The sequence below is a fragment of the Silene latifolia genome, chromosome 9 (assembly GCF_048544455.1).
Source record: "Silene latifolia isolate original U9 population chromosome 9, ASM4854445v1, whole genome shotgun sequence".
Lineage (NCBI taxonomy): Eukaryota > Viridiplantae > Streptophyta > Magnoliopsida > Caryophyllales > Caryophyllaceae > Silene > Silene latifolia.
The window spans coordinates 153,103,483-153,119,435 of NC_133534.1; the positions used below are offsets into that span (position 1 = coordinate 153,103,483).

The following is a 15,953-nucleotide window of genomic DNA, read 5'->3' on the forward strand; positions in this document are numbered from 1 at the left end:
GTGAGGTTATAATCGGTGTGGATGGAAATGAACGGAGGGAAACTTGATGTGGTTTTCATAAGAACCATTATCTTAAAGCTTAGTTCAAGTTTTTATTTGACTCTAGAAAATATTATTTATGTGTCGTATATGAGACGATATTTGATTCTATTTCGCAATTTGACATGTGTGAATTTCGTTTGGTCACTTGTAATTAAAAGTTGAATTATTTCATAACTCTCATATGATTGGAAATGTTTTCTTTGTGATGATTTGTATTAACTGGATTGGACTTGTTTCCCATGGTATTTTCTTAAATGTTGAGAGTGTTGGAATTAAAAGAAGATTGACCAAAGAATTTTTTATTTTCTTTCATTTTATGGCATAAGATTCTTAGCCATGTTTCTAAAGAGAAGATTCATGGACTTATCAAATGTGAAATTGAACTTAATTTTAAGGAACTCTTAAAGGATATTCACTCTAACATTAGTGAACCACTACTATTTGTGGAAAGACGTCATATATCATGTTCATTGATGGTGATTCTAGATGTGGTTATGTTTACCTTATAAGTAGTAACTCTAAGGCTCTTGTTAAGTTTAAAGTATTTATTGTTAAGGTTTAGAGCTTGTTATGTATGACCATTATTAAGACTGAAAGATGATACCGAGTTGGAAAGTTATTATGTCGAATTAAACATGGCGATTCATGGTTGTATATGAGTTTTTTTTTTTGTTTTTTTTTTGTTTTATAGTTGGACAATATACGATGCCAAGTCTTCTTGAACAAAATGGTGTGACTGAGCGTTGTAATTGTACTTATAAAGATAGGGTGAGAAGTTTGATTCGAGATACAAATTAACATATTTTATCTAAGGCAAAGCTTTTAAATCTGCCTTATATATCTTGGACCCAATACCTGAAAACTTTTTTTTTAAGTGTCTTATGAACTATGGATGGATGAAAGCCAAGTTTGAACTTTTTTTTTAGGGTGTGTGGCTGACAGTTAAGTTGGGAATTTATATTTATAATCTTTCTGGAAAATTTTGATCCTAAAACCAGTCCTAAATTCTTTGTTACTTATTTTGTAAATTTTTAAAGTTTAAGATTTGTAGAGTATATAACAGTTAAATTTCTAGAGAAGGGTTTAGAGATCTGTTGTAGTAACAGAAGGCCTGTTTGCCTCATCCTGAGTTGTTAGTCTTCTAATTATGCATTAGAAAAAAATATTTATTCTTCTTTTTCTAATGGGGGAAGTATGATGACCAATAATGTTATTTCACAACTCTTATGTTGTTGCACATTTTAAAATGTTTTAAAAAAGGCATCAAGCATTTTACTATGGTGATTTTGTTGTCTATATCGGGGAAGTTGATTATGACTTGAGTGAAATAGTTAAGATTATAACCTATAAACAAGGTATTTATTTTGTGCAAGCAGATAAATCATAAGGAGGTTATATATGTATGATGAGATGCAATCGATAAGATACCTATTAAAGTTTAGGAGTTAATTGTTACTCCAGTGGGTTTTGTTTTTTAATCCAGTCGGGTGTAAAGTGAATCTCTAAAATAAAGTTGGATTTTGAAGGTGTTGTTAAGAAACCTAAGGAGAGATTTGTGACAAAGGGTTATACTAAAAGAGAAGGTGTGAATTTCAATGAAACCGTTTCACCTATTACTTCAAAGGATTCTTAGGTCTTTCACTGTTCATGATTTAAAGTTATACTAAAATGGATATTGTCATTGTTCTTTTTGAATGATTTTGTTGAGAAAGTTAAAGAATATATGGTATGTAAATTGAAGAAATCAATTTATGAATTGAAACAGGTTTCTAGTCAGTGGTATATATATAAAGTTTCATAAATTTGTGCAGTCTAATGGACTTGTTGAAAATGATGATGATATTTTCATATATTACAAGATCAGTGGGAGGATATTGAATTTATATTCCTTGTTCTTTATTTTGATGATATTTTACTTGGTAGTAATGATCTTGGTTTGTTGCATGACACAGAAGCAAATATTTTCATTGTCTTTGACATGAACGATTTGGGGGAAGAATGTTTTGTGTTTGGTATTAAGATTGTGTGTGACATGTCTAACAGAATGTTAGCTAAGATTATCTCAAGGGAGAAATGTTGAGTAAATCTGGTGTAACTCTTATAATTAAAAGTGACAATTTAAGTAAGAATGAATGTCGTCCTTAAAGTAGACTTGAGGAGAACACTATGTTGGATATTCCTTATGATGGTGTTGTTGGTAATTTGATGTATGCTAAAGTTTACTAGACCTTGGAGGTTATGTTTGATGATATGAAAATCCGGTATATGATTCAGTTTTATGTTAGCTGTTGATGCTATATCTTGAAAGTGTGTCAAACATAATGTACTGTCCAGTTGTCCACCTATATTAAGGAGACAAAGATTATAGCTTGTTATATATACAACTTCTCATCATGCTAAGGAAATGAGATATTGTGAAATGTGTCAAATCTAAGGTTTTTTATTTGAAAATTCACAAAGTTAAAGAATGGGTAGAACTTGAAAATGTCGAGTTTGTGTCTCTTTTAAACTAAGGAGATGATTGAGGACCCATTGACTAAAGCACTCATGGTTATTGAGTTTTGAAAAGTATGTTGAAGATATGAGTTTTATGATGCATTGAAGTAGTGGGAGTTGTAATTGAGATATTTTGGTACTTGAGGTACTGTATATATGTTTTCAGTAATAAGGTTGATATTTTAATTCTCACTGAATGTATGCATGTTAAATATAAGCTTAATGCATGTATGATTATTGTTATAGTTCAGTTCCTGTCTCGTTAAGAGATGTTGTGCATTAAAGCTTTTACCCTTTCGTGGGTGGATTTATCCTGAAATGGATATTGGTTGTTAAGCCATTGCCAGTTGTGGTTTATTTGCCCATTAGTGGGTGGAGTTATCCTTTAATGGATGTTGGTTGTTTAGCCATTGCCAGTTTTGGTGTCTTTACCCTTTATTGGGTACTTTAATCTCTAATGATTATAAACATACTTTTCAAGGTAATTAAGGGGAATACTTCTTTAGAAGTGGGTCTCAATTGAGACTGTGACCGAATGTGGTTAATCATGCTCATCTTAAAGTTTGGATCTATTATGCTAAAACCACAATACACTTTGTCACACTTGGGACTCATGTCGGTAAGCTTTTGGTGTTGTGATCATGGAAGGTCTTGTATGACTTAATTATACTATGTCCGCTATGGTTCACATTAAATTGCTTATTGGACCGAGTTCTGTAGACTGAGATGTATTTTATGGCCATGTTGTTCAACCCGAGAGTCGTTTTACAAAATAAACGTTTTCGAAATATTTTCGTAAAATAAAACCTCTTTTAAAACTAACAAATGTCGCCCAAGTGGGAGAATGTTGGATTTGGACTTCCATTAGTCGGTTTTCTTATTTATGAAAATGGGTTGAATGTGACCGGTAAAGCCCACTACAGTTATATGATCCATTGGGCTTAGGTCTGTCTCAGTCAGTACGGTTGAGTATATAGTGTGATGTACTGATAAGTGTAGGGCCTGTTTATTATACAGTGGGCAGCCTGATGGGGGGAGGGGGACCAAGTACAGTTCTATTATGGCTAGGTCTCTCTTCCTGTCTAGAATACCTCTAACCTATATAAATAGGTTATTGGGATGACATGCCCCATTGATTGTTGTCATAAGGAAACCTAGAAGAGAGAGGAGAAGATCCTAGCATACTAATTAATCACTATTATTATTATTATTATTATTATTATTATTATTATTTATTATTATTATTATTATTATTATTATTATTATTATTATTATTATTATTATTATTATTATTATTATTATTATTATTATTATTATTATTATTATTATTATTATTATTATTATTATTTTGGAGAAAGGCCAGCAATTCTCATTAACAGAAAAAAACGAAAACGAAAGATTACAACTCGTCCTACTAACTTACATAAACAATATATAAGAAAAAGACCCTCAACCTATGAGCAAGCTAAGGAGTTGTTCAGTATCAACCCCACGATTCCAGGCATAAAAACGCACACACACCTCATATTTTATCCTAGCTAGAATCTGAGCAGGCGTACGCCTCGCACCGTTAAAAATCCTGATATTGCGCTCCTGCCAAATGTGATGAATGGTAGCAGCAAGCGCACAATAAGCTAACTTCTTTTTCCACAGCTGCCCACGACAGAGAGCCAGCTTATAAAGCTCGTGCTTCAAGCTCAGAACCCGTCTAGTAACTCCTTGCCAAACCAACACCTCCTGCATAAGTCCATTTGAGAAAGGACAGACAAAGAATAGATGTGGAGTATTCTCAGCTGCACTGTAGCAGAGGGTACACCTGTTCACTAAGACCATTCCCCGCTTGCAAATATTGTCCACCGTAGCAAGCCCCTGCTGGACAGCCAAAGTGGCAGTGAAAGCATGCTTAGGAATAACAATGGGGTCAAGAAGGGGACGCATCCATTTGGGTTCAGGATGCACACCATGGAAACATTCATAAGCCTCATGAAGAGGAAATTTGTTCAGGACCATCCAAGTGTGGAAGCAATGCCGTGTCTTTGCTCCGGAGACCCCATTTTCAGGACAAATTCATCTCTGATTCGTAGAATTTGAGCCCAAAGAGGAGAAACACATGAAACAGCATCTAGATCCCAGAAAGATTGGAGCTTGAAAATATAGCGAGTGGACCATTGCATCCAGATTGATGTGTTCTTATAACAAAGTTTCCAAAACATCAGAATAAAGAATGCTTTGTTCCAGCTGAGCACTTCCCTTATATCCATTCCACCTTGCTGACGAGACCTACAAATTTTGTTCCAACTAAAGAAATACATACGCCTGTTAGCAGCAGAACCCCAAAGAAACTTCCTGCATTCAGTCTCCAGTGCTTTGACAACTCCTTTAGGTAAGAGCAAACTAGCACACCAATACGCCTCAATGCCAAAAATAACAGAGTTAAGTAAATTCACCTTGCCAGCATAGGATAGCTGAAGACTAGTCCAGTGCCCCAGTTTGCTAGTGATTTTTGCAAGGAGAGGTTGAAGAAGGTCCCTAGTGAGTCTGGAGGAATGTAGGGGAATCCCAAGGTACTTGAAGGGGAAAGTGTCTTCAACATACCCAGTATCACCAAGGATCAAAGACTTCACATCAGTCCTAACCCCAGCAAAGTATATGTTTGTTTTGCTAGGATTAGGAACCAACCCAGAGTAACTAGAAAAAAGATTCAGACAATGCTGGACAGCCTTCACAGAAGGTAGGTCCCCACGAACAAAAACAAGCAAGTCATCAGCAAAGATGAGATGGGTCAAATCCAGCTTGACACATTTAGGGTGGAAACTAAACTGAGGAGCCTTCTTGAGTCCTTTAAAAATTCTTGTAAGGACTTCCATACAAAGAACAAATAAGAGGGGGGAAAGAGGATCCCCTTGCCTCAGGCCACGCTTCCCTTCAAAATACCCTTCAGTGCTCCCATTAATTTTCAAAGAAAACCTGGTGCTAGTAACCAAAGAAATAATCCAGTCACAAAATTTTTGGGGAATACCAAACTGTGGGAGAATTGTCTTCAAAAAGTCCCAATTTACTGTATCAAAAGCTTTACGAATATCAACCTTGACAACACATCTGGGTGTTTTGTATTTTCTGTCATACCCCCGAACTAACTCATTAGCCAGCATGGTATTGTCAAAGATAGACCTGTCGGCAACAAAGGCAACTGCTCCAAACCTACAATGTGTGGCATAATTTTATGAAGCCTAGCAGTAAGAATCTTACTAATAGTCTTATAGATGGTAGTGCAGCAGGAGATGGGCCGATAATCCATGACCGTGGTTGGGGAGCTCCCCTTGGGGATGAGGGTAATGAGAGTGGAATTCACCTCCTTCAATAATTTGCCAGTCCTGAAAAAATCCAATATAGCAGTTGTAAAACTATCGTGAATGGTATCCCAAGCATCCTTAAAGAATCCAGATGAATAACCGTCTGGCCCTGGGCTCTTGTTAGCATCAATGGAAAAGAGGGCACTTTTGATTTCAGCAGGGGTAATAGGCTCCAAAAGACTGCTACCTTCAGAGGGAGCCAGAATATGTCCATTTTGCATTATGGAAAAGTCAAAGTTAGTAACATGCCCAGCAGTCCCCAGCAAGCTGATATAGTAGTCTAAAAAAGCCTTGGAAATATCCGGGAAAGCAAAGGCAAACAGCTTCCCTGAGTGTCCACAACTTTCCTTATGTTAGAAGAATTTCTTCTAGCAGCTACCTTAGAAGAAAAATATGTTGTACTAGCATCACCCATCTTAATTTCAAAGTCCTTAGCTCTTTGAAAAATAATACTCAGTTCAATAGTTCGAATTTTACAATAATCCTTACTGAGGTTCTCCTCTTCCTGGCAAAGAGCTCTATTATGAGGGTCAAGTTGGAGCTTTTCCTGGCAAGTTTGAAGCTGCTGCTGCAAATTTTTCACCTTAACAGTAATGTTAGCATAGTGTTCCCTATGCAAACCTCGCAAGTTTCCTTTTAGCCGTCTGAGATGTTGGACCAACTTATACATGGCACATCCCTTAATGTAAGTCCCCCATTCAGCACGAACGAGCGGTAGGAATTTCTGATCCTGGCTCCAAACATTGAGGTATTTGAAGGAGGAGTTCTTAGGAGGGGCACTTGCTTCAAGAGTAATGACCAATGGGGAGTGGTCAGAAATTCCTGCAGTAAGTGCCTCGGCATAAGAATCAGGGAAAGCCAGTAACCACGAAGCATTAACCAAAGCCCTATCAAGTCTAACCCATTTTCTATCCGCGTAATCCTGCTTATTAGTCCATGTAAAACAGCACCCCTGAGTTCTAACCTCAGCAAGGCCCGCATTAGCAATAGCTTCATTAAATTCAGCCATGGCAGCAGCATTGGGGGGGTCAGAACTGATTCTTTCCTCAGTAGTACGCACACAATTCACATCCCCTAGGACAATCCAAGGATTGGTACAGCCAACATTACTAACCAAAAAATCCCAGAGAGGTAATCTCTGAGCAGGGTGATTAAACCCATACACAAAAGTAGCTTCGACAACATGAGACCCATGAGTGAGAGAGAGGTGAATCCACTGACTGCTGGTGTTTAGTACCTGAACATTTAGAGAGGAGTCCTTCCAAATAATCCAGATCCTACCATTTAGGTGAGAAGAGTAATTATCCAAAATAAAAAATTGTTTAAACTTCCTTCTCTGAATAGAGAGGGCGTTCTTATTCCTGATTCTAGTTTCTACAATACCCATAATATCTAAGTGATATTTATTAAAAACAGAAATAACCTCTGATTGCTTCAAAAGCTTATTCATTCCCCTAATATTCCAGACCCCAATTTTCATGGTGAGTGCAGTGGGGGTGGGTCTTCTGTCTCACTAACCTCCTGTTCAGCCCAGGTGGGTTTAGGTATACTAAGTTGAGAAATCACAGTGCCAGGTTTTATTTTGGCAGCAACTACAGTAATACTTTCATTCATTCCCTCTACAACATCTCCCAAGATACCAAACTGGTTTAATGAGACAGGTATTGGATCCTGAGACTGCTGCTCAGTCACCACCTGAATATTAAGGTCCAGCTCTTGACTAGTGGTCCAGGAGCTATTGGGCAGAGCCGAAGCTGGGCATAGAGTCCCAGACTCACCATGCTCCGGATGGTCCAAGGAAGCCCTCTCACTAGCCAACAAGGGAACATGGGCAGTGACCACTAACGCAGGCTGACAACCCCCACCTGAGTCAGGAATCAATGTCATGCTACCAAGGGTAAGATCAACCACTTTCTGAGCAACAGTTTCAACCATTTGTGGAGCATTAATATCTGTCTCAGTGTCCTTATGGTCAGCAGTAGAACAGCTGGGTTCCGAGTTTGCAGCTTTGGGTTTGGCCTTCTGCTTGAGTTGCTTGCAAACTTTTTTTTCATGTCCCAACTTCTTGCAATGAGTACAGTAGTAGGGTAACCACTCATACTCCACATCTTGAATGATTTGTCCCATAAAAGGGGAATTAATAACCACATTATCAGGCAAAGGTCCAGAAAGATCAACTTCTACCATTACACGAGCAAACGATAACCTCTCTTTATTAGTGGTAACAGGGATCGGATAGAGAGGAGTACCAATTTTATCGGCTATCTTGCTTAGAGCGAGGAGGCGGACACTGGAGATGAGGATCCAAATTATGAAAGAGCACCCAAACAGGCACTTTAGAAATTGTGTCCAGCTGAGTTGGGAAAAGAGGAGTCCATTGCTTGAGAAGGAGTGAGTGGCCACTCAAACTCCAAGCATTACCCCTTAAGATGCTATTCATGTCATCCACTGAAGAAAAGCGAAAGTAGAACCACCCTTTTTTGAAATAGAGAACAGAAGGTTTAGTGACATGGTTCCATTGCTTATTGACAAATTCCTTAACCTGGACAATTGAAGGTTTACCACCTAAGAATTGCCCCACTAATGTGTTCTCGCCAATAGTCTAATTCACTCGAACATCATCCACCTCAATAACCACCTCCCCGACCGGTTTGAATCATGGAAACTCCTCAATTCCATACCTACAGCAGATTGAGTAACTTTATCCACCCAAGTGACCTTTTTAGAAACAGGTTCCACACACTTTTTGCAGCATGCAAGATGATGCCGAGGTTCGATCCTGGGCTCCATCGAAGACTCACGAGAAACTGCAGAACAATTTTCACCGCAAGCAATTTTAGCCGAAGAAGAGGCAATAGGAACTCCAAAGACCTACGGTTTCGGAGACAAGAGGACTTTTCCTCGTCCCGCAGAGCTAGTCCCGGGAGGAGTTTGCCTAGTACTACGCGTGACATATAGTCTTATCTAAAGCTCTATTAATCAAAGTGTTAACAGAAATAGGGTTACCAGTTGGAGTAGAAGGAGTATCCTCCGTGCCCGATCTACCCCTTCGAGGTCGCAGAACGCAATAGCTATCTTTTTTGGTCGTCCCATGGCCGGAGAAGAAGAAATTAACCTAAATCATCGAGATCGCTTTAAAATCGCCTTAATCCTAGAGAGAGCCCCTCTCCTAACCAAAATTATTATTTATTTTTATTATTATTATTATTATTATTATTATTATTATTATTATTATTATTATTATTATTATTATTATTATTATTATTATTATTATTATTATTATTATTATTATTATTATTATTATTATTATTATTATTATTATTATTATTATTATTATTATTATTATTATTATTATTATTATTATTATACGCTCCAGACGATCTGATTGTTGCTTTCGCTAAAGGTATGTACCCTATACAATGATCCTCATATTTTATCTTACAGGCCAAACCCCCCAAAAAAAAAACCTGATGTTACGGGATCAAAGGCAGAGTTTGTTCCCTAATAACAAACAGGTTTCCAAGATGAAGAAGAGGCTAGTTCCGACAGGAAAGAATGAACATGGCGCCGTGCTGAAAAAAAATGCAAATAATTCTAAAGGTAAACAAAGAAACCCCAAACTATAAAGAATGGATGAAAAGCAGCTTGTTGTCACACACGCAAATTCAAGGCGGTAACAATATTCTTTTTTTAGCTTCTCTATCTACTCTGACTTTGTTAGTTTGTTAATTTATAATTGTTTGAACCGCTCTAACCGTTTTTTGTGTAGATAAAATTGAGAAGCAAAACATTTCATACAACTAAAGATTCATTTAATTTACGGATATTTCCCATGGTACCCTCGAACTTTGGCAGATTACACATGGTACCCCTCATTTTAAGTTTCTACATGTGGTACCCCTGTATTTACATTTTTCTTTCCCAATATACCCTTGCCAGACTTCTGTTATCACGCCGTTACTATTATTGACTTGTGACTCTTTTTTTTGTTATTTAAATCCTTATTTTATCTAACAAACACACCTCAAGCCTAATCTTACTCATCCTCTCTACTACCACCACCACTACTACCACACCATAGCCACCAAACTCCGACAACGACCACTCCCCCACCCTTATTTCCACCCTAGTTCAACCCCATTCTCGCCCTATACCTCGCCTAAATCAACCCTATACATAGCCACCAAACACCATAAATCTGCCCTGAATAACCCATTAACTTCAAAGCCCAAAAAAGGGCCTTCACACAAACACATTCCAGCGGCAAAACCACCGTGTTTCAAACCCACATTGGCCCCCTTCAACGCGCCTCATACAACCCTTCAAGCCACCGGCACAACCGCCTCCCTTTCTCGCTCTCTCATACCCACCAGATCTGCCTCACCATCTTCCCACAACCAGCTTTAAACACCCCTCACAACACGCCCAAAACAACCCCATATTTTTCACCCTTTTTCGGGCTTTGAAGTTGAATTGGCGGGTTTATGGTAGATTTAGGTTGTTTGATTGGTGGTTGTGTATGGGGCTGATTAGGGTGAGGTATATGGCTGGAATGGGTTTGAACTAGAGCGGGAATAAGGGTGGGAGAGTGGTGTTTGTCAGAGTTTGGCAGGTGGTGGTGTGGTGGTAGTGGTAGAGGAGATGAGTGAGATTTAGGCATTTAGTCTTGAAGTGTGTTTTGTTAGATTAAATAAGGATTTAGATAACAAAAAAGGGAGTCATTAGTCAATAATAGTAACGGTGTTATGACGGAAATCTGCCAAGGGTATTTTGGGAAAGAAAAACGTAAATACAGGGGTACCACATGTAGAAACTTAAAAACAGGGGTACCATGTGTAATCTGCCAAAGTTCGAGGGTACCATGGGAAATATCCGTTTAATTTAATCCAATGAAACATAGTATTATGCATGATAGAATATCATGTCTGGATCATTATGGAAATGAGGCAAAATTGTTTGATAACAAAGAAGCTGTATGTACCAAAAAAGGGTTTTTTTTTTGTCAAAAACAACCTTTAAAATTTTTTTTTTTCCAAACACCATCTTTAAAAAAAAAAAAAGTTTGTCAAACACAACCTTTAATATTCATTTTTTTGTCAAACACGACTTTTTGGCTGCTTGTAATGGGATGACTTTCAGTCTATATTTGAGATAACAAACGAGGTCGGTTTGACGTGTTCTTGGACTTGTTGGAAAGGTGGGAGTACAGACTTTCTATGAGTTTTCAACACGGTGGCTAAAGGTGAAGGAAAAGTAGATCTATATACTCAACATATTCATATATGTTTTATTTTAATTTGTCATAAAATTAAATGGTGGATCTTATGCATCCAAACATCAATAGTTAAGAGAAGAAATCGGTTCCTTACATTGCATGTTTCGGATATTTGGGCACTAGTAAGGTCACCTACCTTACTAGTTCTTGAGCTCTCCAATGGAAGAACAAGGATTCAAATATAAAATCCCTCCCAAAAGCATATACCCAAGGAATCTCTTAATAACTTATATATTTATGAACTAGTAAAATATAAGTTTAAATTAAAATATGACACAAAAATAATTTTGTTCTCTTGAAAATTTCGGTCAAGAGAGGAGATTATGTGTGTTTTATTTCTCTAGATTTCACAAGATGTAGAGAAAGATACATTTCTTACACTAGAAAATGTTATGTGTAAAATGATGAATGAATAAATTGAAAATAAAAAAAAAACTCTTTTCTTTTCTCTTAAAGTGGCCGAAAAATTTGCCGTGGGTAGCATGCCCAATGCCTTTTATTTTTGCTCTTCTCAAAAGCTAGGTGTGCATGGCTACTTCTTAGATATGATAATTGTGTTTTCTACTCAAGATAAAAACACAATATATATCTTACACTCCCTCCATTATTTCGGTACATTCAATATAAAATGGATGATCCATTTTATTTTGTCATTTGTCAATTTGTCACATTTAACATGTTACATGACATGTCACAATGTAATGTATTTTTAACTTGTTAAAAATCAACATACTCATAAAATATGTCATTTACAAAATCGACTAGTAATTCGTAATTACTCGTACCAAAAATGTTTCCAAATTATAAATTACAACATTCTGTATTTATAATAATTTATTCATTCCGTTTCAATTGTTTCTGTAAACAATGATTTCATCTAAGTAATAAAACAATTCGATTACTTAGACCGTGTCTCATTTAATCATATTTACAATAAGATACGTAAATTATACTCACAAAATCATCCGTCAATTTTAAGCAATTTAATTAACTCGTATCGGTATACGATTAATTAAATAATCAATTAAGAGTATTTCCCTATAGGTATGACCTAAGGGGATCAACTGATCACCACCGTCGCACGACAGTAATTGTAACACCCCCATTTATTTAAGGGCCTGGACTAGGACTCCTCAGATAAAGAAGGGTGTTACCATCTCGGAAACCCGAGGCAGTAGATAACAAAGGAAAAATAAACAGTACTTTAAATTGAAAGTTATAAATGTTTACAACTCAAATGGAACATGTCCCAAAACCGAAAATAAAGTCGATAGCTAAACCGCAATAAAAAAGTAGGCTAGCTCTAAGTCGGGTGATCCATGCTCTCTCCCCACCCGCCCATATGTCTCAACAACCCGGCACCGCTCCCCAAGAAATGGATCATCACAAAGTACACGAATACACAGGGTCAACCGCGAGGTTGAGTAGGTAATACGATATAATAAAGAATGCAATGATATGATCCTCCAATCTCAACTCCATCACACACATCCCCGAACGCCCACCATACCGATCCCCGGCAGACTATATCAATCGACCGTCGTCGATATACCACTAAATGGCGAGGACACCAGGGCAAGTCTGCCGCAGAACCCGCCCCGGGCCTTAATCGCAATAATCTCATCTCCTCTAACTCCAACTCCGATGCAAATGCAATGTATGAAACGTATGAAACAATAATACTCAACAAGATAAATAAGATAATCAGATATGTCATATAATCACCGAACATGCCAACTCTTTATAATCGTAAGAACTCAATCAGTGTATTCCCCTACCTCGATCTTTGTCAAATAGTCGGGTGCTCGGTAATATTCCACAACAAATTCGCCCTCTGAAAGATAAATAAATGATAAACAATTACATAAACTATTCCCGTTCCCAAAATAGAAAGTTACTAAAAATAGAAACTTCTTTAAATGGAAAGTTTTCTTAAATGGAAACTTTCCCGATATAGCAGCTTAGTTTTGGTCATGGCGTGGAAACACAGACACGTAAAAATAAAAATAAACAAACAGAATAATAAAAACACTCCCCGGATAACTAATCTCAAACTCAAACCAACTCCTTCTAATTCCATAATATAATATACTCTCTCGACCCAACCAAGTCTGACTCATTACTCCATCTCAGTCATTACTCTATCTCATAATATAGTACTCCAAATAACCAGATATTGTATTCTCATCGTCGATCCTAAGACTAGGACAAGGGGTGAGTGAACCGGCGGATAAAAACCGCAAAACAATATATCCATCTCAATGTCAATTTCAATCTCATAATATAACTCGATAACCAGGTCATTCTGGACCATAAACACAATATGGAACAACGGCCTCATAACTCAATACCAGTAACCAATCTCAATCTCAATTTCAATATCGTCAAGGTTCAAAGAATCGTACTCAACACTTAGAGTACAACTCTAAGCTACTCACCCACGAGTCGAGATCAAAAAAATACGACAATTAAAATACAATACAAGTCCAATCAAAAGCCAAAGTTGAGCGTGTTATAAAAACCATAGCCAATATCAAACAAAACAAAACCACTGTTGAAACCATGTATTTATCAATATCTGCATGTCGCCGTAAGTATTAATCACAATTATACGTACGCAAGACTAGCATATCTCCTAATTCCAGTATTGAAACTAATCTATCATTACTCACCAAACCTCGTATCATTCAACGGCTCATCGACATCCTTTCCTTACTAATTCATCATTAAAGAAGGTGACAATGCTAAACACGTATCACAAATAAGGGCTATGACACATCCCACCTATCTCACAATTACTCAACTTAAAAATAGAAAATATAATTGCTAGTATTATAAATAACGAGAGTAACAATTATCGTAGTCCACCATCAATAAACAATTAATCAATTTAAGTACATAGAACAAAAATAAATAACACATACACTCATAACCCCGAACAATAATAATAATATTAGGATCGGTAGAATCGTGTTACCTTATATCGAACAATTTCCTTGTCGCTTAAAAAAAATTCCAAATATCCGTCGAACAACGGAGACGAAACGAAGGACAATATTCCCAAAAGCAAGGACTAGAAAGTGGTGTACTATGTTAATGGTATACAGGAATTGGTAATATAATATGATGAGGGTGGTGTATTTGAACTAATCGCAAATCAAGATCTCATATTTGATGTGTGGAGTTAAAGCTAGCTAGAAAGTTTAAGAAGTATGACGGCTCCCTTCACAAAATCTTGTCACAAATAATTATACATAGGTAGTATTTAAACCCTTAATAAACAAGACCTAGATAACTGAATAATACACCAACTTAACTTAATTGTTTAAATATAAATATAAATTATTTAATAAAGTTACCCCAATTGACACCATTGAAGAAGATTTATAAAAAAATAAAGGACACTAGCTCAAAATAAGAATAAGAAACATGGGAATACATGTTTAAATAAAATTTATACAAATAGAAATATTTCGGGTATTACAATCTTTCCCTCTTAAAAGGAACTTCGTCCCGAAGTTCGCCACCCCGTAACGATAACCAACATCCATAAGCATAAGACAAACACAAGTAGTACGCATACATAAGCTCTAAAACGCGAAGTGTTATATTCTATCCCCCTTAAGAAACTTTGTCCCCAAAGTTGAACATACGACAGAAGTATGTGGCACTTAAAGAACCACAACATTGACCGAATAATAACAAATTAAAACAGCAGACTCCATGCATGGTCAATTCTTAGTCAGCCAATTCTCAGTCAGCCAATCATAACATACCACTTAGCCAGATCGTAAACCATCAAGATTTTACAATCCTATCCTCCTTAAAACATGGTTACGTCCCCGTAACCTCATTATAAAATTCCACATCCAATGTTCAAGAAGATTACTGAAACAATAGGCACAAATCATCTAATAAGCTAATTACTCTATACTGGCAACTAGCATCCGACTTTTCAAGCAACAAAACACACTTGTCAATTTCATGCTACGCATTACACAAAATCAAGGTAACAAATACTTGGATGCTTTGACACCAAATTAACACATTTACATCAATGTAGACAATCAACTAACTCATAGTTCATACTTGACGAATTAAAATATTTCATATCAGTAATCATATCATAGAAGTAAAATCCATATTTCTGCAAATCAGGTTTAGAGAAAGACACTAGGCAAAATTCAAGCAATGTAATAGCGTTTGTATAATTGAGACTACTTTACATAAAACTCACTGAAACAAATAAGATTATATTATCATATAACAAGGTTCATACTCATATCATATGCCTACCATTCATGCTACAGAATTCATATCAGAGTATTACATGGTTACATCACATAATTCATATTTGATTAAACTTTTATATGAAACTCACATAACTTACAATTTCAACAATCAAACATCATGCAACAACTTTCAAAATTCATAATTAATAACCGCTTAGCTATTTTGAGAGCTATTATCGTTTTTAGGAAATATAATGAATTAACTAATCATAGGAAAGAGAATCAATTGCAAAGCTTAAGGAATTTATTTATAACAAATTTTACAACTCGGTTGGTCGGAACAAAAACTTTACAAAGAATTAGACAAAAAATTGGGCAACTTACAAAAATCACTATTAAATAACGACTCGTTAAGATTTTACGTGGCTTATCATTTTGAAAACGTGAATGAATATTCTAAACAGTGGAGTTGGAATTATGCATAAACAATAAACACGTTTTAAATGGTTTCTTTTTCAAAACCATGGGTCGAAACAGAATCGTGCAAAATAATCG

At 36.4% G+C, this 15,953-nt stretch overlaps 2 protein-coding genes across 2 annotated transcripts; both read right to left on the reverse strand.

Annotated features, from left to right (window-relative positions):
* Positions 1 to 3,987: 3,987 nt before the first annotated feature.
* LOC141601779 (uncharacterized) lies at positions 3,988 to 4,476 on the reverse strand. The gene has a single exon (XM_074422081.1). It carries the CDS (start codon positions 4,474 to 4,476, stop codon positions 3,988 to 3,990), a length of 489 nt encoding a protein of 162 aa, XP_074278182.1.
* Positions 4,477 to 6,171: 1,695 nt separating this feature from the next.
* Positions 6,172 to 7,371, reverse strand: LOC141601780 (uncharacterized). Its single transcript, XM_074422083.1, has one exon. The coding sequence runs from the start codon at positions 7,369 to 7,371 to the stop codon at positions 6,172 to 6,174; it is 1,200 nt and encodes a 399-aa protein (XP_074278184.1).
* Between the last annotated feature and the right edge of the window lie 8,582 nt (positions 7,372 to 15,953).

Coding starts and splice junctions, on each gene's coding strand:
- LOC141601779 (XM_074422081.1), bottom strand. CDS start 4,476: ATGCGTCCCCTTCTTGACCCCATTGTTATTCCTAAGCATGCTTTCACT.
- LOC141601780 (XM_074422083.1), bottom strand. CDS start 7,371: ATGAAAATTGGGGTCTGGAATATTAGGGGAATGAATAAGCTTTTGAAG.